Source organism: Oncorhynchus keta, chromosome 28 (assembly GCF_023373465.1).
Source record: "Oncorhynchus keta strain PuntledgeMale-10-30-2019 chromosome 28, Oket_V2, whole genome shotgun sequence".
Classification (NCBI taxonomy): domain Eukaryota; kingdom Metazoa; phylum Chordata; class Actinopteri; order Salmoniformes; family Salmonidae; genus Oncorhynchus; species Oncorhynchus keta.
The window spans coordinates 1336648-1361309 of NC_068448.1; the positions used below are offsets into that span (position 1 = coordinate 1336648).

The window sequence follows — 24662 nt, forward strand, 5'->3', positions numbered from 1 at the left end:
TTCCTAGACTCTACTGTTTCATCAATATCTAGACAGGATCTTTCCTCATCAATATCTAGACAGGATCCTCCTACCTCACCCTGCTGATCTACTGTTTCATCAATATCTAGACAGGTATCAATACCTAGACAGGATCTACTGTTTCATCAATATCTAGACCTATCAATACCTGACAGGTCTCTGTTTCATCAATCCTCCTAGACAGTATCAATACCTGACAGGATCTACTGTTTCATCAATATCTAGACAGGATCAATACCAAGACAGGATCTACTGTTTCATCAATATCTAGACAGTATCAATACCTGACAGGATCTACTGTTTCATCAATATCTAGACCTCTCAATACCTGCAGGATCTACTGTTTCTCAATATCTAGACAGGATCCTACCTAGACAGGGTCACCCTGCTGTCAATCTCTGCTATCCAATACCTAGACAAGATCTACTGTTTCATCCCTGCTGTCTCTGTTTCATCCTCCTCTAGACCTCTCAATACCTGCTGTCTACTGTTTCATCAATCCTCCTCCTACCTCACCCTACCTGTCAGGATCTCTGTTTCATCTCTCCTGTCACCCTGCTGTCTACTGTTTCATCAATACCTCAGGATCTACTGTTTCCTCAATATCTAGACAGGATCTGTTTCATCAATCCTGTCAGCAATACCTAGACTGTCTCTGTTTCTTCCTCCTGACACCCTGCTGTCTCAATATGACAGGATCTGTTCCATCAATCCTGTCACCCTGCTGTCTCTGTTTGCATCTTCCTCTCCCTCCTCCTGTAACCCTGCTGTCTCTGTGCTCTTCCTCCTGTCTCTGTGCTCTTCCTCCTGTCTCTGTGTCTTCCTCCTGAAGGGTCTGCAGGCCAATGGAGAGGAGATGACTCTGTCCTGGACTTCCTCCTGTCACCCTGCTGTCTTAGGTGGCTCTTCCTCCTCCTCCTGTCACCCTGCTGTCTCGGTGCTCTTCCTCCTCCTCTCACCCTGCTGTCTCTGTGCTCTTCCTCCTCCTCCTGTCACCCTGCTGTCTCTGTGCTCTTCCTCCTCCTCCTGTCACCCTGCTGTCTCTGTGCTCTTCCTCCTCCTCCTCTCACCCTGCTGTCTCGGTGCTCTGCTCTTCCTCCTGTCACCCTGCTGTCTCGGTGCTCTTCCTCCTCTCACCCTGCTGTCTCGGTGCTCTTCCTCCTCCTCCTGTCACCCTGCTGTCTCTGTGCTCTTCCTCCTCCTCCTGTCACCCTGCTGTCTTGGTGCTCTTCCTCCTCCTCCTCTCACCCTGCTGTCTCGGTGCTCTTCCTCCTCCTCCTGTCACCCTGCTGTCTCGGTGCTCTTCCTCCTCCTCCTGTCACCCTGCTGTCTCTGTGCTCTTCCTCCTCCTCCTGTCACCCTGCTGTCTTGGTGCTCTTCCTCCTCCTCTCTCACCCTGCTGTCTCGGTGCTCCTCCTCCTCTCACCCTGCTGTCTCGGTGCTCTTCCTCCTCCTCTCACCCTGCTGTCTCGGTGCTCCTCCTCCTCTCACCCTGCTGTCTCAATGCTCTTCCTCCTCCTCCTGTCACCCTGCTGTCTCGGTGCTCTTCCTCCTCCTCCTGTCACCCTGCTGTCTCGGTGCTCTTCCTCCTCCTCCTGTCACCCTGCTGTCTCGGTGCTCTTCCTCCTCCTCCTGTCACCCTGCTGTCTCGGTGCTCTTCCTCCTCCTCTCACCCTGCTGTCTCGGTGCTCTCCTCCTCCTCTCACCCTGCTGTCTCGGTGCTCTTCCTCCTCTCACCCTGCTGTCTCGGTGCTCTTCCTGCTGTCTCGGTGCTCTTCCTCCTGTCACCCTGCTGTCTCGGTGCTCTTCCTCCTGTCACCCTGCTGTCTCGATGCTCTTCCTCCTGTCACCCTGCTGTCTCGGTGCTCTTCCTCCTCCTCTCACCCTGCTGTCTCGGTGCTCTTCCTCCTCCCTCACCCTGCTGTCTCGGTGCTCTTCCTCCTCTCACCCTGCTGTCTCGGTGCTCTTCCTCCTCCTCTCACCCTGCTGTCTCGGTGCTCTTCCTCCTCCTCTCACCCTGCTGTCTCGGTGCTCTTCCTCCTCCTCACCCTGCTGTCTCGGTGCTCTTCCTCCTCTCACCCTGCTGTCTCGGTGCTCTTCCTCCTCTCACCCTGCTGTCTCGGTGCTCTTCCTCCTCTCACCCTGCTGTCTCGGTGCTCTTCCTCCTGTCTCTGTCTTGCTCTTCCTCCTCCTGTCACCCTGCTGTCTCGGTGCTCTTCCTCCTGTCACCCTGCTGTCTCGGTGCTCTTCCTCACCCTGCTGTCTCTGTGCTCTTCCTCCTGTCACCCTGCTGTCTCGGTGCTCTTCCTCCTGTCACCCTGCTGTCTCGGCGCTCTTCCTCCTGTCACCCTGCTGTCTCTGTGCTCTTCCTCCTCCTCCTGTCACCCTGCTGTCTCGGTGCTCTTCCTCCTCTCACCCTGCTGTCTCGGTGCTCTTCCTCCTCCTCTCACCCTGCTGTCTCGGTGCTCTTCCTCCTCTCACCCTGCTGTCTCGGTGCTCTTTCCTCCTCTCACCCTGCTGTCTCGGTGCTCTTCCTCCTCTCCCTGCTGTCTCGGTGCTCTTCCTCCTCTCACCCTGCTGTCTCGGTGCTCTTCCTCCTGTCACCCTGCTGTCCTCCTCCTCTCTGTCTCCCCTGTAGAATGAGCATCAGTTGGAGATCACCATGCTGTCTCAGGGAGTCTCCATGCTCTACTCCTTCTTCATGCCTGCTGCTAAACTCAAGGAGAGGCTGCTGTTACCGTGAGTTCCGTGGTTTGTGTTCAGAAATATGGGACTTCCTGCACTGATTGAGAGGAATGTCTGAAATGGAAGAATCAATGTTTTATTGACAGTTAACAACAGGAAGGAGCAGAACTTAAAACATGAGAATCTGAAGTTTCTCCATTTACTGGAGATGGCTTGTTTAAAATGTTGAGTCTGTTCTCTCCGCCTCCTCTTCTCCTCTCCTCCTCCTCTCTCCTCTCCTCTCTCCTCTCCTCTCCCCCCTCCTCTCCTCTTCTTCTCCTCTTCTTCTCCTCTCCTCCTCCTCTCCTCCTCTCCTCCTCCTCTCCCCCCTCCTCTCCTCCTCTCCCCCCTCCTCTCCTCCTCTCCTCTTCTCCTCCTTCTCCTCCTTCTCCTCTCCTCCTCTCCTCCTTCTCCTCCTTCTCCTCTTCTCCTCCTTCTCCTCCTTCTCCTCTTCTCCTCCTCTTCTCCTCCTTCTCCTCTCTCCTCCTCCTTCTCCTCCTCCTCCTCTCCCCCCCCTCCTCTCCCTCTCCTCTCCCCTCCTCTCCTCTCCTCCTCTTCTCCTCTCCTCCTCCTCTCTCCTCTCCTCCTCCTCTCTCCCCCTCCTCCTCCTCTCTCCTCCTCTCCTCTCTTCTCCTTCTCTTCTCCTCTCCCCCTCCTCTCCTCCTCCTCCTCTTCTCCTCTCTCCTCTCCCCCTCCTCTTCTCCTCTCCTCCTCTTCTCCTCTCCTCCTCCTCTCCCCCTCCTCTTCTCCTCTCCTCCTCTCCCCTCTCCTCCTCTCTCCTCTCCTCCTCCTCTCCCCCTCCTCCTCTCTCCTCCTCCTCCTCCCTCTCCCCCTCCTCTCCTCCTCCTCTCCCCTCCCTCCTCTTCTCCTCCTCTTCTTCTTCTCCTCCTCTTCTCTTCTTCTCCTCCTCCTCTCCCCCTCCTCCTCCTCCCCCTCCTCTTCTCCTCCTCCTCTCCTCCTCTTCTCCTCCTCTTCTCTTCCCTCCTCCTCTCTCTCCTCCTCTCCCCTCCTCCTTCTCCCCCTCCTCTCTTCTCCCCCTCCTCTCCTCCTCTCCCTCCTCCTCCTCCTCCTCCTCCTCTCCCCCTCCTCTTCTCCTCCTCCTCCTCCTCCCCTCCTCTCTCCCTCTCCTCTCTCTCTTCTCCTCCTCCTCTCCCCCTCCTCTCTCTCCCTCCTCCTCCTCTCCCCCTCCTCCTCCTCTCCCCCTCCTCTCCCTCCTCCTCTTCTCCTCTTCTTCTTCTCCTCCTCCTCTTCTTCTCCTCCTCCTCTTCTCTCCTCCCTCCCCCTCTCTTCTCCCACCTCCTCTCCCCCCCCTCCTCTTCTTCCCTCCTCCTCTCCTCCCCCTCCCTCTTCCTCCTCCTCTCCTCCTCCTCTCCCCCTCCTCCTCCTCTCCCCCTCCTCTCTCCTCTTCCTCCTCTTCTTCTTCTCCTCTCCTCCTTCTCTTCTCTTCTTCTCCTCTTCCTCTCCCCTCTTCTCCTCTTCCTCTCCCCCTCCTCTCCTCCTCTCCCACCTCCTCCTCTTCTTCTCCTCTTCTCCTCCTCCTCTCCCCCCTCCTCTCCTCCTCTCCCACCTCCTCTCCAGGATGACAGAGATTGTGACCAAGGTTTCTAAGAAGAAGCTGGGGAAGCATGTGAAAGCCCTGGTGTTTGAGCTGTGCTGCAACGACCTGACTGACGAAGATGTGGAGGTTCCCTACGTCAGATACACCATCCGCTGAACCAACCCACACACACACACACACACACACACACACACACACACACCACCGGGGAATCACTGAGGGAGGAGAGAAGAGAAGGCTTTGGATAAGTCACTTGGTTTAAATGGTTATTGGAGCACTGATTGGTTGAGAGGATGAGTCCAAAATGGCACCCTATTCCCTATATAGTACACGACTTTCGACCACTCAAAGTGTTGTATTGTATAGCGTGTCATTGGGGCTGGTGTTACCAGGCGCTGTGATGGGATGAAGGAGTTTGTATATTGGACTTTTTAGACTTTCTGTGTATCTGCTATTTTAATGCTATTAAGGGTTTAGTGTCTCTACCCTCTCCCTGTACCCTACCGCTCTGGTTCCCTCTCCCTGTACCCTAACACTCTAGTTCCCTGTACCCTACCACTCTGGTTCCCTCTACCCTACCACTCTGGTTCCCTCTCCCTGTACCCTACCGCTCTGGTTCCCTCTCCCTGTACCCTACCACTCTGGTTCCCTGTACCCTACCGCTCTAGTTCCCTCTACCCTACCACTCTGGTTCCCTCTCCCTGTACCCTACCGCTCTGGTTCCCTGTACCCTACCGCTCTGGTTCCCTGTACCCTACCACTCTGGTTCCCTGTACCCTACCGCTCTGGTTCCCTGTACCCTACCACTCTGGTTCCCTGTACCCTACCGCTCTGGTTCCCTGTACCCTACCGCTCTGGTTCCCTGTACCCTACCGCTCTAGTTCCCTGTACCCTACCGCTCTGGTTCCCTGTACCCTACCGCTCTGGTTCCCTGTACCCTACCACTCTGGTTCCCTGTACCCTACCGCTCTGGTTCCCCTGTACCCTACCGCTCTGGTTCCCTGTACCCTACCGCTCTGGTTCCCTGTACCCTACCGCTCTGGTTCCCTGTACCCTACCGCTCTGGTTCCCTGTACCCTACCGCTCTGGTTCCCTGTACCCTACCACTCTGGTTCCCTGTACCCTACCACTCTGGTTCCCTGTACCCTACCGCTCTGGTTCCCTGTACCCTACCGCTCTGGTTCCCTGTACCCTACCGCTCTGGTTCCCTGTACCCTACCGCTCTGGTTCCCTGTACCCTACCGCTCTGGTTCCCTGTCTACCGCTCTGGTTCCCTGTACCCTACCGCTCTGGTTCCCTGTACCCTACCGCTCTGGTTCCCTGTACCCTACCGCTCTGGTTCCCTGTACCCTACCGCTCTGGTTCCCTGTACCCTACCGCTCTGGTTCCCTGTACCCTACCGCTCTGGTTCCCTGTACCCTACCGCTCTGGTTCCCTGTACCCTACCGCTCTGGTTCCCTCTACCCTACCGCTCTGGTTCCCCTCCCTACCCTACCGCTCTGGTTTCCCTGTACCCTACCCCTCTGGTTCCCTCTCCCTGTACCCTACCGCTCTGGTTCCCTGTACCCTACCGCTCTGGTTCCCTCTCCCTGTACCCTACCACTCTGGTTCCCTGTACCCTACCGCTCTGGTTCCCTCTCCCTGTACCCTACCGCTCTGGTTCCCTGTACCCTACCGCTCTGGTTCCCTCTCCCTGTACCCTACCGCTCTGGTTCCCTCTCCCTGTACCCTACCGCTCTGGTTCCCTCTCCCTGTACCCTACCACTCTGGTTCCCTGTACCCTACCACTCTGGTTCCCTCTCCCTGTACCCTACCCCTCTGGTTCCCTCTCCCTGTACCCTACCGCTCTGGTTCCCTCTCCCTGTACCCTACCCCTCTGGTTCCCTCTCCCTGTACCCTACCACTCTGGTTCCCTGTACCCTACCACTCTGGTTCCCTCTCCCTGTACCCTACCGCTCTGGTTCCCTCTCCCTGTACCCTACCACTCTGGTTCCCTGTACCCTACCACTCTGGTTCCCTGTACCCTACCGCTCTGGTTCCCTGTACCCTACCCCTCTGGTTCCCTCTCCCTGTACCCTACCACTCTGGTTCCCTCTCCCTGTACCCTACCCCTCTGGTTCCCTCTCCCTGTACCCTACCCCTCTGGTTCCCTGTACCCTACCCCTCTGGTTCCCTCTCCCTGTACCCTACCGCTCTGGTTCCCTGTACCCTACCACTCTGGTTCCCTCTCCCTGTACCCTACCACTCTGGTTCCCTCTCCCTGTACCCTACCCCTCTGGTTCCCTCTCCTGTACCCTACCACTCTGGTTTCCCTGTACCCTACCGCTCTGGTTCCCTGTACCCTACCCCTCTGGTTCCCTCTCCCTGTACCCTACCCCTCTGGTTCCCCTCCCTGTACCCTACCCCTCTGGTTCCCTGTACCCTACCCCTCTGGTTCCCTACCCTCCCTGTACCCTACCACTCTGGTTTCCCTGTACCCTACCACTCTGGTTCCCTGTACCCTACCCCTCTGGTTCCCTGTACCCTACCACTCTGGTTCCCTCTCCCTGTACCCTACCCTCTGGTTCCCTCTCCCTGTACCCTACCACTCTGGTTCCCTCTACCCCTGGTACCCTACCCTCTGGTTTCTCCCTGTACCCTACCCCTCTGGTTCCCTCTCCCTGTACCCTACCACTCTGGTTCCCTCTCCCTGTACCCTACCGCTCTGGTTCCCTCTCCCTGTACCCTACCCCTCTGGTTCCCTCTCCCTGTACCCTACCGCTCTGGTTCCCTCTCCCTGTACCCTACCGCTCTGGTTCCCTCTCCCTGTACCCTACCGCTCTGGTTCCCTGTACCCTACCACTCTGGTTCCCTCTCCCTGTACCCTACCCCTCTGGTTCCCTCTCCCTGTACCCTACCGCTCTGGTTCCCTGTACCCTACCACTCTGGTTCCCTGTACCCTACCACTCTGGTTCCCTGTACCCTACCACTCTGGTTCCCTGTACCCTACCACTCTGGTTCCCTGTACCCTACCACTCTGGTTCCCTGTACCCTACCCCTCTGGTTCCCTACCCCTCTGGTTCCCTGTACCCTACCGCTCTGGTTCCCTGTACCCTACCCTCTGGTTTCCCTGTACCCTACCACCCTACCACTCTGGTTCCCTGTACCCTACCGCTCTGGTCCCTCTCCCTGTACCCTACCGCTCTGGTTCCCTGTACCCTACCGCTCTGGTTCCCTGTACCCTACCACTCTGGTTCCCTGTACCCTACCACTCTGGTTCCCTGTACCCTACCCTCTGGTTTCCTGTACCCTACCCTCTGGTTCCCTCTCCCTGTACCCTACCCCTCTGGTTCCCTCTCCCTGTACCCTACCCTCTGGTTCCCTGTACCCTACCCCTCTGGTTCCCTGTACCCTACCCCTCTGGTTCCCTGTACCCTACCCCTCTGGTTCCCTCTCCCTGTACCCTACCACTCTGGTTCCCTGTACCCTACCACTCTAGTTCCCTGTACCCTACCCCTCTGGTTCCCTCTCCCTGTACCCTACCCCTCTGGTTCCCTCTCCCTGTACCCTACCCCTCTGGTTCCCTCTCCCTGTACCCTACCACGGGACGGACTAGTCTGCACCTTTTAGGATCATCAGCGCTGTTTTCTGTTTTGTTTTTGAACTCTAGTGACCCATTAGAGTGGTGGCAGAGTGGGAGGTGTAGTAGTTCTGGTATAGTTGTCATGGGAGCACTTTGTGTGATGAGTAGTGATGAATAAAGATGTAAAACATGGTGTGTCTCCTCTGTTCTGTTCACTAACACACACACTAACACACACACACACAACTTCTACAAATATGGGACTTCCTGCCCTGGGTTTCTATTGCAGCGCTAGCCTGGTCCCAGATCTGTTTGTACTGTCTTCATCCTCTAGCCTGGTCCCAGATCTGTTTGTACTGTCTTCATCCTCTAGCCTGGTCCCAGATCTGTTTGTACTGTCTTCATCCTCTAGCCTGGTCCCAGATCTGTTTGTACTGTCTTCATCCTCTAGCCTGGTCCCAGATCTGTTTGTACTGTCTTCATCCTCTAGCCTAGTGATGTAGGGTTTCAATGGTTCACCCGGGGATAGTGATCTGTATTAATGGTCCACCCAGGGCTAGTGATGTAGGGTATTAATGGTTCACCCAGGGCTAGTGATGTAGGGTATTAATGGTCCACCCAGGGCTAGTGATGTAGGGTATTAATGGTCCACCCAGGGCTAGTGATGTAGGGTTTTAATGGTTCACCCAGGGCTAGTGATGTAGGGTATTAATGGTTCACCCAGGGCTAGTGATGTAGGGTATTAATGGTCCACCCAGGGCTAGTGATGTAGGGTATTAATGGTCCACCCAGGGCTAGTGATGTAGGGTTTTAATGGTCCACCCAGGGCTAGTGATGTAGGGTTTTAATGGTCCACCCAGGGCTAGTGATGTAGGGTATTAATGGTTCACCCAGGGCTAGTGATGTAGGGTATTAATGGTCCACCCAGGGCTAGTGATGTAGGGTATTAATGGTCCACCCAGGGCTAGTGATGTAGGGTATTAATGGTCCATCCAGGGCTAGTGATGTAGGGTATTAATGGTTCACCCAGGGCTAGTGATGTAGGGTTTTAATGGTTCACCCAGGGCTAGTGATGTAGGGTTTTAATGGTTCACCCAGGGCTAGTGATGTAGGGTATTAATGGTTCACCCAGGGCTAGTAATGTGTATTAATGGTCCACCCAGGGCTAGTGATGTAGGGTTTTACTGGTCCACCCAGGGCTAGTGATGTCGGGTTTGAATGGTTCACCCAGGGTTAGTGATGTCCACCCAGGGCTAGTTGTAATGGTCCACCCAGGGCTAGTGATGTAGGGTATTAATGGATCACCCAGGGCTAGTGATGTAGGGTATTAATGGTCCTCCCAGGGATAGTGATGTAGGGTTTTAATGGTTCACCCAGGGCTAGTGATGTAGGGTATTAATGGTTTTTACCCAGGGATAGTTATATAGGGTATTAATGGTTCACCCAGGGCTAGTAATGTGTATTAATGGTCCACCCAGGGCTAGTGATGTAGGGTTTTAATGGTCCACCCAGGGCTAGTGATGTAGGGTATTAATGGTTCACCCAGGGCTAGTGATGTAGGGTATTAATGTTTCACCCAGGGCTAGTGATATAGGTTTTTAATGGTTCACCCAGGGCTAGTGATGTAGGGTATTAATGGTTCACCCAGGGCTAGTAATGTGTATTAATGGTCCACCCAGGGCTAGTGATGTAGGGTTTTAATGGTCCACCCAGGGCTAGTGATGTAGGGTATTAATGGTTCACCCAGGGCTAGTGATGTAGGGTTTTAATGGTTCACCCAGGGCTAGTGATGTAGGGTTTTAATGGTTCACCCAGGGCTAGTGATGTGGGTATTAATGGTCCACCCAAGGCTTGTGATGTTTTAATGGTCCACCCAGGGCTAGTGATGTAGGGTATTAATGGTTCACCCAGGGCTAGTGATGTAGGGTATTAATGGTCCACCCAGGGATAGTGATGTAGGGTGATGGTCCACCCAGGGGTGATGTAGGATTTTAATGGTTCACCCAGGGCTAGTTATGTAGGGTATTAATGGTTCATCCAGAGCTAGTGATGTAGGGTATTAATGGTCCACCCAGGGCTAGTGATGTACAGTATTAATGGTCCACCCAGGGCTAGTGATGTAGGGTTTTAATGGTTCACCCAGGGCTAGTGATGTGTATTAATGGTCCACCCAGGGCTAGTGATGTAGGGTTTTAATGGTTCACCCAGGGCTAGTAATGTGTATTAATGGTCCACCCAGGGCTAGTGATGTAGGGTTTTACTGGTCCACCCAGGGCTAGTGATGTCGGGTTTGAATGGTTCACCCAGGGCTAGTGATGTAGGGTTTTAATGGTCCACCCAGGGCTAGTGATGTAGGGTATTAATGGTCCACCCAGGGCTAGTGATGTAGGGTATTAATGGTCCACCCAGGGCTAGTGATGTAGGGTTTTAATGGTCCACCCAGGGCTAGTGATGTTGGGTATTAATGGTCCACCCAAGGCTAGTGATGTAGGTATTAATGGTCCACCCAGGGCTAGTGATGTAGGGTTTTAATGGTCCACCCAGGGCTGATGTAGGGTATTAATGGTGATGATGTAGGGTTTTAATGGTCCACCCAGGGCTAGTGATGTAGGGTATTAATGGTTCACCCAGGGCTAGTGATGTAGGGTTTAATGGTTCACCCAGGGCTAGTGATGTAGGGTTTTAATGGTTCACCCAGGGCTAGTGTGATGTCCACCCAGGGCTAGTTTAGTATAATGGTCCACCCAGGGTTAGTGATGTAGAGTATTAATGGTTTACCCAGGGATAGTTATATAGGGTATTAATGGTTCACCCAGGGCTAGTGATGTAGGGTTTTAATTGTCCACCCAGGGATAGTGATGTAGGGTATTAATAGTTTACCCAGGGATAGTTATATAGGGTATTAATGGTTCACCCAGGGCTAGTAATGTGTATTAATGGTCCACCCAGGGCTAGTGATGTAGGGTTTTACTGGTCCACCCAGGGCTAGTGATGTTGGGTATTAATGGTCCACCCAAGGCTTGTGATGTAGGGTATTAATGGTCCACCCAGGGCTAGTGACGTAGGGTATTAATGGTCCACCCAGGGCTAGTGACGTAGGATATTAATGGTCCACCCAGGGCTAGTGATGTAGGGTTTAAATGGTTCACCCAGGGCTAGTGATGTAGAGTATTAATTAATGGTCCACCCGGGGCTAGTGATGTAGGGTTTAAATGGTTCACCCAGGGCTAGTGATGTAGGGTATTAATCGTCCACCCAGAACTAGTAATGTAGGGTTTAATGGTCCACCCAGGGCTAGTAATGTAGAGTATTAATGGTCCTCCCAGGGATAGTGATGTAGGGTATTAATGGTCCACCCAGGGCTAGTGATGTAGGGTATTAATGGTTCACCCAGGGCTAGTGATCTGTATTAATGGTCCACCCAGGGCTTGTGATGGGTATTAATGGTCCACCCAGGGCTAGTGATGTGTATTAATGGTCCACCCAGGGCTTGTGATGTGTATTAATGGTCCACCCAGGGCTAGTGATGTAGGGTTTTAATGGTTCACCCAGGGCTAGTGATCTGTATTAATGGTCCACCCAGGGCTAGTGATCTGTATTAATGGTTCACCCAGGGCTAGTGATGTAGGGTATTAATGGTCCACCCAGGGCTAGTGATGTAGGGTTTTAATGGTTCACCCAGGGCTAGTGATCTGTATTAATGGTCCACCCAGGGCTAGTGATGTGTATTAATGGTCCACCCAGGGCTAGTGATGTAGGGTTTTAATGGTTCACCCAGGGCTAGTGATCTGTATTAATGGTTCACCCAGGGCTAGTGATGTAGGGTATTAATGGTCCACCCAGGGCTAGTGATGTAGGGTTTTAATGGTTCACCCAGGGCTAGTGATCTGTATTAATGGTCCACCCAGGGCTAGTGATGTGTATTAATGGTCCACCCAGGGCTTGTGATGTAGGGTTTAATGGTTCACCCAGGGCTAGTGATCTGTATTAATGGTCCACCCAGGGCTAGTGATCTGTATTAATGGTTCACCCAGGGCTAGTGATGTAGGATATTAATGGTCCACCCTGGGCTAGTGATGTAGGGTATTAATGGTCCACCCAGGGATAGTGATGTAGGGTATTAATGGTCCACCCAGGGCTAGTGATCTGTATTATTGGTTCACCCAGGGCTAGTGATGTAGGGTTTTAATGTTCCACCCAGGGCTAGTGATCTGTTTTAATGGTTCATCCAGGGCTAGTGATGTAGGGTATTAATCGTCCACCCAGAACTAGTAATGTTGGGTTTTAATGGTCCACCCAGGGCTAGTGATATAGAGTTTTAATGGTCCACCCAGGGATAGTGATGTAGGGTATTAATGGTTCACCCAGGGCTAGTGATGTAGGGTATTAATGGTCCACCCATAGCTAGTAATGTAGGGTTTTAATGGTCCACCCAGGGCTAGTGATGTAGGGTATTAATGGTTCACCCAGGGCTAGTGATGTAGGGTATTAATGGTCCACCCAGGGCTTGTGATGTAGAGTTTTAATGGTTCACCCAGGGCTAGTAATGTGTATTAATGGTCCACCCAGGGATAGTGATGTAGGGTTTTAATGGTCCACCCAGGGCTAGTGATGTAGGGTATTAATGGTTCACCCAGGGCTAGTGATGTAGGGTTTTAATGGTTCACCCAGGGCTAGTGATGTAGGGTTTTAATGGTCCACCCAGGGCTAGTGATGTAGGGTATTAATGGTTCACCCAGGGCTAGTGATGTAGGGTATTAATGGTTCACCCAGGGCTAGTGATGTAGAGTATTAATGGTCCACCCAGGGCTAGTGATGTGTATTAATGGTCAACCCAGGGCTAGTGATGTAGGGTATTAATGGTTCACCCAGGGCTAGTGATGTAATGTGATGATGAGTCACCCATCGTGTCTGTGAGTGTAATGTGACAAGTCACCCAGGGGTAGTTGTACAGTGCAGCTTTTTTAGAAAACCCAAAGTCATTTTGATTGTGATTATGCTCTTTTCAGAGAGGGAACCATAACCTGGTGTCTTTTGGGTTTGTTTCTGCTTTGGCAAAGTCCTTGTGAAATGTATTAATGGTCCACCCAGGGCTAGTGAGTGAGGGCAAATGGTCACCCAGGGCTAATCTGATCTGTAGTAATCGAATGGGTCACCCTGCTCAGCATATGTATTAATGGTTTGCCCAGGGCTAGTGATGTAGGGTATTAACAGGCTAGCTCAATTAATGGTTCACCTGAGTGATGGTTTAATGGCAGGGCTAGTGATGTGTATTAATGGTCAACACTCAGGGCTAGTGAGCTAGGGTATCTAATGGTTCACCCAGGGCTAGTGGATGTAATGTGATGGGTCACCCATCTGTGAGTGTAATGTCAAGTCTCAGGGGTAGTTGTACAGTGTATCTCAGTCATTTTGATTGTGATTCAAACTCTTTTCAGAGGATTGTACCTGCTCAACACTCTGTGGTTTAGAGCAGCAGGTTTGTTTCTGCTCAACACTCTGAAATGTATCATGACAGAGGAGCAAATGGTCAACTTCATTAGTCTCTGCTTTGAGCAGCAGGATTGTACAGGCAGCTCAACACTCTGATGGTTTAGCAGCAAAAAAAAGCTAATTGTACCTGCTCAACACTCTCAGATAGTGGATAAAAGATCAGAACTCTGTGGTTTAGAGTCACTCAGGATTGTATCTCAAAGTTTCAAATCTGTTCCGGGATTGTACCTACTCAACACTCTGTGGTTTAGAGCAGCAGGATTGTACCTGCTCAACACTCTGTGGTTTAGAGCAGCAGGATTGTACCTGCTCAACACTCTGTGGTTTAGAGCAGCAGGATTGTACCTGCTCAACACTCTGTGGTTTAGAGCAGCAGGATTGTACCTGCTCAACACTCTGTGGTTTAGAGCAGCAGGATTGTACCTGCTCAACACTCTGTGGTTTAGAGCAGCAGGATTGTACCTGCTCAACACTCTGTGGTTTGATTGTACCTGCTCAACACTCTGTGGTTTAGAGCAGCAGGATTGTACCTGCTCAACACTCTGTGGTTTAGAGCAGCAGGATTGTACCTGCTCAACACTCTGTGGTTTAGAGCAGCAGGATTGTACCTGCTCAACACTCTGTGGTTTAGAGCAGCAGGATTGTACCTGCTCAACACTCTGTGGTTTAGAGCAGCAGGATTGTACCTGCTCAACACTCTGTGGTTTAGAGCAGCAGGATTGTAATCATAAGTGCATACTGCATACAGCTGATGTACGAAGGGCTATATAAATAAAATTTGATTGATTGATTGATACTGTAGTAACGAGCGTTTATTGTTGGCCGAATTTAGCTAGGTCCCTCCCCTTCTGTTTGACTGACCTCTAACCAGGCTAGGGGAACCAATATGATGCTGCTTTGTTCATGTTGTCAAAGCCTTTATCAGGTTGTGAACTAGGCCAACTGGCTCACTTCCTGTATCTGACAACACTGTCATGGCTCTAGGATCGGTATTTCTGATGCATTTCATTGACCAGTCATCTGTACAGTGTGAGTCAGTAGCGTTCGAAGGGTTCAGTTGTCTGCGCCTCGTGTTGGAAACCGAACACAGCGGATACATGAAGATGTTCTGTCAGAGGATGTGGTTTTGGTACGAGAGAGCAAGGGGAAGAGGAAGGGAGGAGTCTGTTCTCTCTCTCTCTCTCGTCGTCTCTGGGAAGAACCAGAATAGATGAGCGACAGGTGAGCGTATTGGAAGGAGAGGACTGAGGTTAGGATCCAGTTGTTGTTTTAACTTGTGTTTTTAGAGTGTCTTGGGGAGGATGGTCTGTGTGTTGGAGACAATGCTTTGATGAGTGAGAGAAAGCGAGGGATGATGGAGAGAGATGAGACTGAAGGCTTCACTCGGACTTCCTGGTATGTTGTTTCCCCTCAGTGAGCTCTCTCTTTCCTCTCTCACCCTCTACTCGATGTCATATAGAGCATTGGTACGAGGTTTTGTCTGCTGGGGTTTATTAAAATGGACCTTGTTCCAATATCTCAAATGCCTATCCTACTTCCTTGGTCTTGCTGACTATTGAAGATGGACCAGACACTTTTACTTTTTCATGTCAGAGCATATTAGAGATGCAGCCCTCCTCTCACTTCTTCCTTGTTGTATGTTAGTAGTATTGGGACGAGGCCCTGGAGGAGGGCTGCATGTTAGTAGTATTGGGACGGGGCCCTGGAGGAGGGCTGCATGTTAGTAGTATTGGGACGAGGCCCTGGAGGAGGGCTGCATGTTAGTAGTATTGGGGCGGAGCCCTGGAGGAGGGCTGCATGTTAGTAGTATTGGGACGGAGCCCTGGAGGAGGGCTGCATGTTAGTAGTATTGGGACGGAGCCCTGGAGGAGGGCTGCATGTTAGTAGTATTGGGACGGAGCCCTGGAGGAGGGCTGCATGTTAGTAGTATTGGGACGGAGCCCTGGAGGAGGGCTGCATGTTAGTAGTATTGGGACGGGGCCCTGGAAGAGGGCTGCATGTTAGTAGTATTGGGACGGAGCCCTGGAGGAGGGCTGCATTTTATTAGTATTGCGACGAGGCCCCGGAGGAGGGCTGCATGTTATTAGTATTGGGACAGGGCCCTGGAGGAGGGCAGCATGTTAGTAGTATTGGGACGAGGCCCTGGAGGAGGGCTGCATGTTAGTAGTTTTGGGACGAGGCCCTGGAGGAGGGCAGCATGTTAGTAGTTTTGGGACGGAGCCCTGGAGGAGGGCAGCATGTTAGTAGTTTTGGGACGAGGCCTGGGGTTCGTCTAAAGGTGGTTTCCTGGTTTTTACTTCTCACTGCGCTTTCTGTCTTCTGCTCTAATGACCATATTAACAATGACGTGCAAGTTTAACATCATTCTGCCTCTTGTCTTTCTGTGTCTGTCTGATGTACAAAGGGCTACCCACTCCACCAGCCCACCAGACCATGCAGGAGTAAGTTTATCATTGTTGCTTACCTCTAATGTGAGCAGGACATTCATCACCCCCTCCATCATAATCAGAACCAAGTATAGTAATAAATAGTCTACAAGGAGTTTTATTTACTATGATGACTGCATGGCTGGACGAACCAAGTCTAGGGTCCAGAGAAATACCTTTGAGACGGCTTTCCTCTTGGCGTCAGAGAGAACATTTAGCGCTTTTCAAACTCATTTCCTGCTAAATCCACACAATTTTTTTTGTCACGGGGCAGAGAGAGATTTGTTGTTGCAGCTTTTGAAGCTAAATATCCTGCCATTTCTACACATTTTACCACGAGGCAGAGAGAACTTTGCAGTTTTAAAGCTTATAATATATAATAATAATAATATATGCCATTTAGCAGACGCTTTTATCCAAAGCGACTTACAGTCATGTGTGCATACATTCTACGTATGGGTGGTCCCGGGGATCGAACCCACTACCCTGGCGTTACAAGCGCCATGCTCTACCAACTGAGCTACAGAAGGACTTAGAGAACAGTACATTTATGTTATTAAAAAAAGTACCGTGGATAGCAATATCCCTGTGAGCCTCCCATACCCATGTTGCCCAGGGTTAAGAACAGAAATAACAGGTCAATTATATTGTATTGTACACTTTAATCTTATTCCACGGAGATCCCTTGGCCAAAAGTTATTTCATCTGCTGTTAGTAATATTCATTCCAGCGGTCACATTCAGGTACTTCACAGTCAGGTACTTCACAGTCAGGTACTTCACAGTCAGGTACTTCATAGTTATCTCAGTCAGGTACTTCATAGTTATCACAGTCAGGTACTGCATAGTTATCACAGTCAGGTACTTCATAGTTATCACAGTCAGGTACTTCATAGTTATCTCAGTCAGGTACTGCATAGTTATCACAGTCAGGTACTTCATAGTTATCTCAGTCAGGTACTTCATAGTTATCACAGTCAGGTACTGCATAGTTATCACAGTCAGGTACTTCATAGTTATCACAGTCAGGTACTTCATAGTTATCACAGTCAGGTACTGCATAGTTATCTCAGTCAGGTACTGCATAGTTATCTCAGTCAGGTACTTCATAGTTATCACAGTCAGGTACTTCATAGTTATCACAGTCAGGTACTTCATAGTTATCTCAGTCAGGTACTTCATAGTTATCACAGTCAGGTACTTCATAGTTATCACAGTCAGGTACTTCATAGTTATCTCAGTCAGGTACTTCATAGTTATCACAGTCAGGTACTTCATAGTTATCACAGTCAGGTACTGCATAGTTATCACAGTCAGGTACTTCATAGTTATCACAGTCAGGTACTTCATAGTTATCACAGTCAGGTACTGCATAGTTATCTCAGTCAGGTACTGCATAGTTATCTCAGTCAGGTACTTCATAGTTATCACAGTCAGGTACTTCATAGTTATCACAGTCAGGTACTTCATAGTTATCTCAGTCAGGTACTTCATAGTTATCACAGTCAGGTACTTCATAGTTATCACAGTCAGGTACTTCATAGTTATCTCAGTCAGGTACTTCATAGTTATCACAGTCAGGTACTGCATAGTTATCACAGTCAGGTACTTCATAGTTATCACAGTCAGGTACTTCATAGTTATCTCAGTCAGGTACTTCATAGTTATCTCAGTCAGGTACTGCATAGTTATCACAGTCAGGTACTGCATAGTTATCTCAGTCAGGTACTTCATAGTTATCACAGTCAGGTACTTCATAGTTATCACAGTCAGGTACTTCATAGTTATCACAGTCAGGTACTGCATAGTTATCACAGTCAGGTACTGCATAGTTATCACAGTCAGGTACTTCATAGTTATCTCAGTCAGGTACTTCATAGTTATCACAGTCAGGTACTTCATAGTTATCACAGTCAGGTACTTCATAGTTATCACAGTCAGGTACTTCATAGTTATCACAGTCAGGTACTGCATAGTTATCATAGTCAGGTACTTCATAGTTATCATAGTCAGGTACTTCATAGTTATCACAGTCAGGTACTTCATAGTTATCACAGTCAGGTACTTCATAGTTATCACAGTCAGGTACTTCATAGTTATCACAGTCAGGTACTTCATAGTTATCACAGTCAGGTACTTCATAGTTATCTCAGACAGGTACTTCATAGTCAGGTACTTCACAGTCAGGTACTTCATAGTTATCACAGTCAGGTACTTCATAGTTATCACAGTCAGGTACTTCATAGTTATCACAGTCAGGTACTTCATAGTTATCTCAGTCAGGTACTTCATAGTTATCTCAGTCAGGTACTTCATAGTTATCACAGTCAGGTACTTCATAGTTATCACAGTCAGGTACTTCATAGTTATCACAGTCAGGTACTTCATAGTTATCACAGTCAGGTACTTCATAGTTATCACAGTCAGGTACTTCATAGTTATCACAGTCAGGTACTTCATAGTTATCACAGTCAGGTACTTCATAGTTATCTCAGTCAGGTACTTCATAGTTATCACAGTCAGGTACTTCATAGTTATCTCAGTCAGGTACTTCATAGTTATCACAGTCAGGTACTTCACAGTCAGGTACTTCATAGTTATCTCAGTCAGGTACTTCACAGTCAGGTACTTCATAGTTATCTCAGTCAGGTACTTAATAGTCAGGTACTTCATAGTTATCACAGTCAGGTACTGCATAGTTATCACAGTCAGGTACTTCATAGTTATCTCAGTCAGGTACTTCATAGTTATCACAGTCAGGTACTTCATAGTTATCACAGTCAGGTACTTCATAGTTATCACAGTCAGGTACTTCATAGTTATCACAGTCAGGTACTTCATAGTTATCACAGTCAGATACTTCATAGTTATCTCAGTCAGGTACTTCATAGTTATCACAGTCAGGTACTTCATAGTTATCTCGGTCAGGTACTTCATAGTTATCTCGATCAGGTACTTCATAGTCAGGTACTTCATAGTTATCTCAGTCAGGTACTTCATAGTTATCACAGTCAGGTACTTCATAGTCAGGTACTTCATAGTTATCTCAGTCAGGTACTTCATAGTTATCAGAAATGATTTGATATTGATATACTGACCACTGAGAACCCCTGATTGGTCTCTGTCTATCACTAAGTTAGTTTGTGTTTGTGTAGAAAAAGAGGAAGCAGGATCCAGGTTCTGAGACCATCGTCAGAATCACAGAGGACCGAGTGAGTGATATGCCTATCTACATCTTGCTCTCTATCTCTGTTATACACGTCCCGGCTCTCTCTTTACCTCTCGCTGTTTCTCTCTCTCTCCTTCTCTTCATCAATCTCTTTCTCGCTCTCGGTCTGTTGTAGCGGAAACTGAGCGTCGCCTCTGCAGCCACAGACTCGAACAGAGACAGAAACCTCAGCAGAACAGGCTGTAGAGACAGGAACACTGAACACTCTGTTCATCTCTCCTCTCTGTCTCTACTGAAACCTGTTTTCCTCTCTGTCTCTACTGAAACCTGTTTTCCTCTCTGTCTCTACTGAAACCTGTTTTCCTCTCTGTCTCTACTGAAACGTGTTTTCCTCTCCTCTCTGTCTCTACTGAAACCTGTTTTCCTCTCCTCTCTGTCTCTACTGAAACGTGTTTTCCTCTCTGTCTCTACTGAAACCTGTTTTCCTCTCTGTCTCTACTGAAACCATTTTCCTCTCTGTCTCTACTGAAACCTGTTTTCCTCTGTCTCTACTGAAACTTTTCCTCTCTGTCTCTCTCTGTTTTCCTCTCTCTTCTACTCAAACCTTTCTCGCTCTCTCTGTCTCTATTGAAACGTGTTTTCCTCTCCTCTCTGTCTCTATTGAAACCTGTTTTCCTCTCCCTCTGTCTCTATTGAAATGGCTCTCCCTCTGTCTCTACTGAAACGTGTTTTCCTCTCCTCTCTGTCTCTACTGAAACCTGTTTTCCTCTCTGTCTCTACTGAAACGTGTTTTCCTCTCTGTCTCTACTGAAACCTGTTTTCCTCTCTGTCTCTACTGAAACCTGTTTTCCTCTCCTCTCTGTCTCTACTGAAACCTGTTTTCCTCTCCTCTCTGTCTCTACTGAAACCTGTTTTCCTCTCCTCTCTGTCTCTACTGAAACCTGTTTTCCTCTCTGTCTCTACTGAAACCTGTTTTCCTCTCTGTCTCTACTGAAACCTGTTTTCCTCTCTGTCTCTACTGAAACCTGTTTTCCTCTCTGTCTCTACTGAAACCTGTTTTCCTCTCCTCTCTGTCTCTACTGAAACCTGTTTTCCTCTCTGTCTCTACTGAAACCTGTTTTCCTCTCTGTCTCTACTGAAACCTGTTTTCCTCTCCTCTCTGTCTCTACTGAAACCTGTTTTCCTCTCTGTCTCTACTGAAACCTGTTTTCCTCTCTGTCTCTACTGAAACGTGTTTTCCTCTCCTCTCTGTCTCTACTGAAACCTGTTTTCCTCTCCTCTCTGTCTCTACTGAAACGTGTTTTCCTCTCTGTCTCTATTGAAACGTGTTTTCCTCTCCTCTCTGTCTCTACTGAAACCTGTTTTCCTCTCTGTCTCTATTGAAACGTGTTTTCCTCTCCTCTCTGTCTCTACTGAAACCTGTTTTCCTCTCCTCTCTGTCTCTACTGAAACGTGTTTTCCTCTCTGTCTCTACTGAAACCTGTTTTCCTCTCCTCTCTGTCTCTACTGAAACCTGTTTTCCTCTCCTCTCTGTCTCTACTGAAACCTGTTTTCCTCTCCTCTCTGTCTCTACTGAAACCTGTTTTCCTCTCCTCTCTGTCTCTACTGAAACCTGTTTTCCTCTCCTCTCTGTCTCTACTGAAACCTGTTTTCCTCTCTGTCTCTACTGAAACCTGTTTTCCTCTCCTCTCTGTCTCTACTGAAACCTGTTTTCCTCTCCTCTCTGTCTCTACTGAAACCTGTTTTCCTCTCCTCTCTGTCTCTACTGAAACCTGTTTTCCTCTCCTCTCTGTCTCTACTGAAACCTGTTTTCCTCTCCTCTCTGTCTCTACTGAAACCTGTTTTCCTCTCCTCTCTGTCTCTACTGAAACCTGTTTTCCTCTCTGTCTCTATTGAAACCTGTTTTTTCCTCTCTGTCTCTATTGAAACGTGTTTTCCTCTCCTCTCTGTCTCTACTGAAACCTGTTTTCCTCTCTGTCTCTACTGAAACCTGTTTTCCTCTCCTCTCTGTCTCTACTGAAACCTGTTTTCCTCTCTGTCTCTACTGAAACCTGTTTTCCTCTCTGTCTCTATTGAAACGTGTTTTCCTCTCCTCTCTGTCTCTACTGAAACCTGTTTTCCTCTCCTCTCTGTCTCTACTGAAACGTGTTTTCCTCTCTGTCTCTATTGAAACGTGTTTTCCTCTCCTCTCTGTCTCTACTGAAACGTGTTTTCCTCTCCTCTCTGTCTCTACTGAAACGTGTTTTCCTCTCCTCTCTGTCTCTACTGAAACCTGTTTTCCTCTCCTCTCTGTCTCTACTGAAACCTGTTTTCCTCTCCTCTCTGTCTCTACTGAAACCTGTTTTCCTCTCTGTCTCTATTGAAACGTGTTTTCCTCTCCTCTCTGTCTCTACTGAAACCTGTTTTCCTCTCCTCTCTGTCTCTACTGAAACGTGTTTTCCTCTCTGTCTCTACTGAAACCTGTTTTCCTCTCCTCTCTGTCTCTACTGAAACCTGTTTTCCTCTCCTCTCTGTCTCTACTGAAACCTGGTTTCCTCTGCTCTCTGTCTCTACTGAAACCTGTTTTCCTCTCTGTCTCTACTGAAACGTGTTTTCCTCTCTGTCTCTACTGAAACCTGTTTTCCTCTCTGTCTCTACTGAAACCTGTTTTCCTCTCTGTCTCTACTGAAACCTGTTTTCCTCTCCTCTCTGTCTCTACTGAAACCTGTTCTCCTCTCTGTCTCTACTGAAACGTGTTTTCCTCTCCTCTCTGTCTCTACTGAAACCTGTTTTCCTCTCCTCTCTGTCTCTATTGAAACGTGTTTTCCTCTCCTCTCTGTCTCTACTGAAACGTGTTTTCCTCTCCTCTCTGTCTCTACTGAAACGTGTTTTCCTCTCCTCTCTGTCTCTACTGAAACCTGTTTTCCTCTCCTCTCTGTCTCTACTGAAACCTGTTTTCATCTGTCTCTACTGAAACGTGTTTTCCTCTCCTCTCTGTCTCTACTGAAACCTGTTTTCCTCTCTGTCTCTACTGAAACCTGTTTTCCTCTCTGTCTCTACTGAAACGTGTTTTCCTCTCCTCTCTGTCTCTACTGAAACCTGTTTTCCTCTCTGTCTCTACTGAAACGTGTTTTCCTCTCTGTCTCTACTGAAACCTGTTTTCCTCTCTGTCTCTACTGAAACGTGTTTTCCTCTCCTCTCTGTCTCTACTGAAACCTGTTTTCCTCTCTGTCTCTACTGAAACGTGTTTTCCTCTCCTCTCTGTCTCTACTGAAACCTGTTTTCCTCTCTGTCTCTACTGAAACGTGTTTTCCTCTCTGTCTCTACTGAAACCTGTTTTCCTCTCTGTCTCTACTGAAACCTGTTTTCCTCTCTGTCTCTATTGAAACGTGTTTTTCTCCTCTCTGTCTCTACTGAAACCTGTTTTCCTCTCTGTCTCTACTGAAACCTGTTTTCCTCTCTGTCTCTACTGAAACCTGTTTTCCTCTCTGTCTCTATTGAAACGTGTTTTCCTCTCCTCTCTGTCTCTACTGAAACCTGTTTTCCTCTCTGTCTCTACTGAAACGTGTTTTCCTCTCCTCTCTGTCTCTACTGAAACGTGTTTTCCTCTCTGTCTCTATTGAAACGTGTTTTCCTCTCTGTCTCTATTGAAACGTGTTTTCCTCTCTGTCTCTATTGAAACGTGTTTTCCTCTCCTCTCTGTCTCTACTGAAACGTGTTTTCCTCTCCTCTCTGTCTCTATTGAAACGTGTTTTCCTCTCCTCTCTGTCTCTATTGAAACGTGTTTTCCTCTCCTCTCTGTCTCTATTGAAACCTGTTTTCCTCTCCTCTCTGTCTCTATTGAAACGTGTTTTCCTCCCTCTCTGTCTCTATTGAAATGTTTTCCTCTCCTCTCTGTCTCTATTGAAACCTGTTTTCCTCTCCTCTCTGTCTCTACTGAAACCTGTTTTCCTCTCTGTCTCTACTGAAACCTGTTTTCCTCTCTGTCTCTACTGAAACCTGTTTTCCTCTCCTCTCTGTCTCTATTGAAACGTGTTTTCCTCTCCTCTCTGTCTCTATTGAAACCTGTTTTCCTCTCCTCTCTGTCTCTACTGAAACATGTTTTCCTCTCCTCTCTGTCTCTACTGAAACCTGTTTTCCTCTCCTCTCTGTCTCTACTGAAACCTGTTTTCCTCTCTGTCTCTACTGAAACGTGTTTTCCTCTCCTCTCTGTCTCTATTGAAACGTGTTTTCCTCTCCTCTCTGTCTCTATTGAAACCTGTTTTCCTCTCCTCTCTGTCTCTACTGAAACATGTTTTCCTCTCCTCTCTGTCTCTACTGAAACCTGTTTTCCCCTCCTCTCTGTCTCTACTCTGTCTCTGTCTACTGAAACCTGTTTTCCTCTCCTCTCTGTCTCTACTGAAACGTGTTTTCCTCTCTGTCTCTATTGAAACCGTGTTTTCCTCTCCTCTCTGTCTCTATTGAAACGTGTTTTCCTCTCCTCTCTGTCTCTACTGAAACCTTTTCCACCTCTGTTCCTCGTGTTTTCCTCTCTGTCTCTACTGAAACCTGTTTTCCTCTCCTCTCTGTCTCTATTGAAACGTGTTTTCTCTGTCTCTATTGAAACGTGTTTTCCTCCTCCTCTGTCTCTATTGAAACGTGTTTTCCTCTCCTCTCTGTCTCTATTGAAACGTGTTTTCCTCTCTGTCTCTATTGAAACGTGTTTTCCTCTCCTCTCTGTCTCTATTGAAACGTGTTTTCCTCTCCTCTCTGTCTCTACTGAAACGTGTTTTCCTCTCTGTCTCTACTGAAACCTGTTTTCCTCTCCTCTCTGTCTCTATTGAAACGTGTTTTCCTCTCCTCTCTGTCTCTATTGAAACGTGTTTTCCTCTCCTCTCTGTCTCTATTGAAACGTGTTTTCCTCTCCTCTCTGTCTCTATTGAAACGTGTTTTCCTCTCCTCTCTGTCTCTATTGAAACCTGTTTTCCTCTCCTCTCTGTCTCTATTGAAACCTGTTTTCCTCTCCTCTCTGTCTCTATTGAAACGTGTTTTCCTCTCCTCTCTGTCTCTATTGAAACCTGTTTTCCTCTCCTCTCTGTCTCTATTGAAACCTGTTTTCCTCTCCTCTCTGTCTCTATTGAAACGTGTTTTCCTCTCCTCTCTGTCTCTATTGAAACGTGTTTTCCTCTCCTCTCTGTCTCTATTGAAACCTGTTTTCCTCTCCTCCCTGTCTCTACTGAAACGTGTTTTCCTCTCTGTCTCTACTGAAACGTGTACACACACACACACACACACACACACACACACACACACACACACACACACACACACACACACACACACACACACACACACACACACACACTATAAATAGATAGTGTTTCAGTCACTAGCAGCTGTAGTAGACGTGGTAACTAAGTGTTACCGGCAGCCATTTCAGATTTGACTCAACTCCTCTTCCTCTTCTAGAGACTCGCACAGGAAACAGGAACTGAGCCTGTAACAATATCTTCTGTCTCTGTCCCTAGGCCATCTCTCTCTCTCGCCATCTCTCCTCTTTCTGTCTCTATCTCCCTCTAGCTCATTGATTGATTGATCTTATATATATGTATATATTTATATTCTGGTCTCTGACTTTATTTCTTAATTTATTTATATCTATTTTCCGGTTTAATCATCTTGCTTCATGTGTACGTGACCAGTAAACTTTGATTTTGACTGACTTCATTCTCTTCTGTGATTGGTTATTTCT

General features: G+C 48.6%; 3 protein-coding genes, 2 long non-coding RNA genes and 1 pseudogene across 5 annotated transcripts in view; 5 read left to right on the top strand and 1 right to left on the bottom strand.

Annotated features, from left to right (window-relative positions):
* The window catches only part of LOC118378756 (ubiquitin-like modifier-activating enzyme 1), a 66165-nt pseudogene extending 61211 nt beyond the window's left edge, over positions 1 to 4954 (top strand).
* Positions 4709 to 13454, top strand: LOC127912969 (uncharacterized). The gene is made up of 4 exons (XM_052484157.1): positions 4709 to 4720; positions 4845 to 5183; positions 5934 to 6640; positions 13304 to 13454. Exons 1-4 carry the CDS (start codon positions 4709 to 4711, stop codon positions 13452 to 13454), a joined length of 1209 nt encoding a protein of 402 aa, XP_052340117.1.
* Positions 13455 to 14318: 864 nt separating this feature from the next.
* On the top strand, positions 14319 to 15799 carry LOC127913062 (uncharacterized). The gene is made up of 2 exons (XR_008084467.1): positions 14319 to 14753; positions 15763 to 15799. It is a non-coding gene; the product is annotated as an uncharacterized LOC127913062 (long non-coding RNA).
* Positions 15800 to 15922: 123 nt separating this feature from the next.
* On the top strand, positions 15923 to 18999 carry LOC127912970 (uncharacterized). Its single transcript, XM_052484158.1, has 8 exons — positions 15923 to 15984; positions 16741 to 16956; positions 17317 to 17364; positions 17605 to 17652; positions 17821 to 18090; positions 18235 to 18408; positions 18496 to 18735; positions 18939 to 18999. The coding sequence occupies exons 1-8, from the start codon at positions 15923 to 15925 to the stop codon at positions 18997 to 18999; spliced, it is 1119 nt and encodes a 372-aa protein (XP_052340118.1).
* The window catches only part of arhgef3l (Rho guanine nucleotide exchange factor (GEF) 3, like), a 45882-nt gene continuing 40066 nt past the window's right edge, over positions 18847 to 24662 (top strand). The window contains exon 1 of the mRNA XM_052484312.1: positions 18847 to 18995. The gene's annotated coding sequence lies outside the window, so the exon portion shown is untranslated. The remainder of the gene's footprint in view (positions 18996 to 24662) is intronic.
* LOC127913063 (uncharacterized) lies at positions 19011 to 24657 on the bottom strand. The gene is made up of 9 exons (XR_008084468.1): positions 24022 to 24657; positions 23725 to 23889; positions 23063 to 23189; positions 22237 to 22292; positions 21817 to 22086; positions 20943 to 21445; positions 20532 to 20658; positions 19711 to 19921; positions 19011 to 19251 (listed from the first exon to the last, which is right to left on the bottom strand). It is a non-coding gene; the product is annotated as an uncharacterized LOC127913063 (long non-coding RNA).

Bases quoted from the DNA above. Each gene is read 5' to 3' on its own strand.
- LOC127912969 (XM_052484157.1), top strand. The intron at 5,184-5,933 runs GTTCCCTGTACC...CCTACCGCTCTG, and splicing joins CCCTGTACCCTACCGCTCTA to GTTCCCTCTCCCTGTACCCT. The intron at 6,641-13,303 runs GTACCCTACCCC...AACTCTTTTCAG, and splicing joins CCCTACCGCTCTGGTTCCCT to AGGATTGTACCTGCTCAACA.
- LOC127912970 (XM_052484158.1), top strand. From the start codon at position 15,923: ATGGCTGGACGAACCAAGTCTAGGGTCCAGAGAAATACCTTTGAGACG. The intron at 17,653-17,820 runs GTACTTCATAGT...TATCACAGTCAG, and splicing joins TTCATAGTTATCTCAGTCAG to GTACTTCATAGTTATCACAG. The intron at 18,409-18,495 runs GTACTTCATAGT...TATCACAGTCAG, and splicing joins GTCAGGTACTTCACAGTCAG to GTACTTCATAGTTATCTCAG.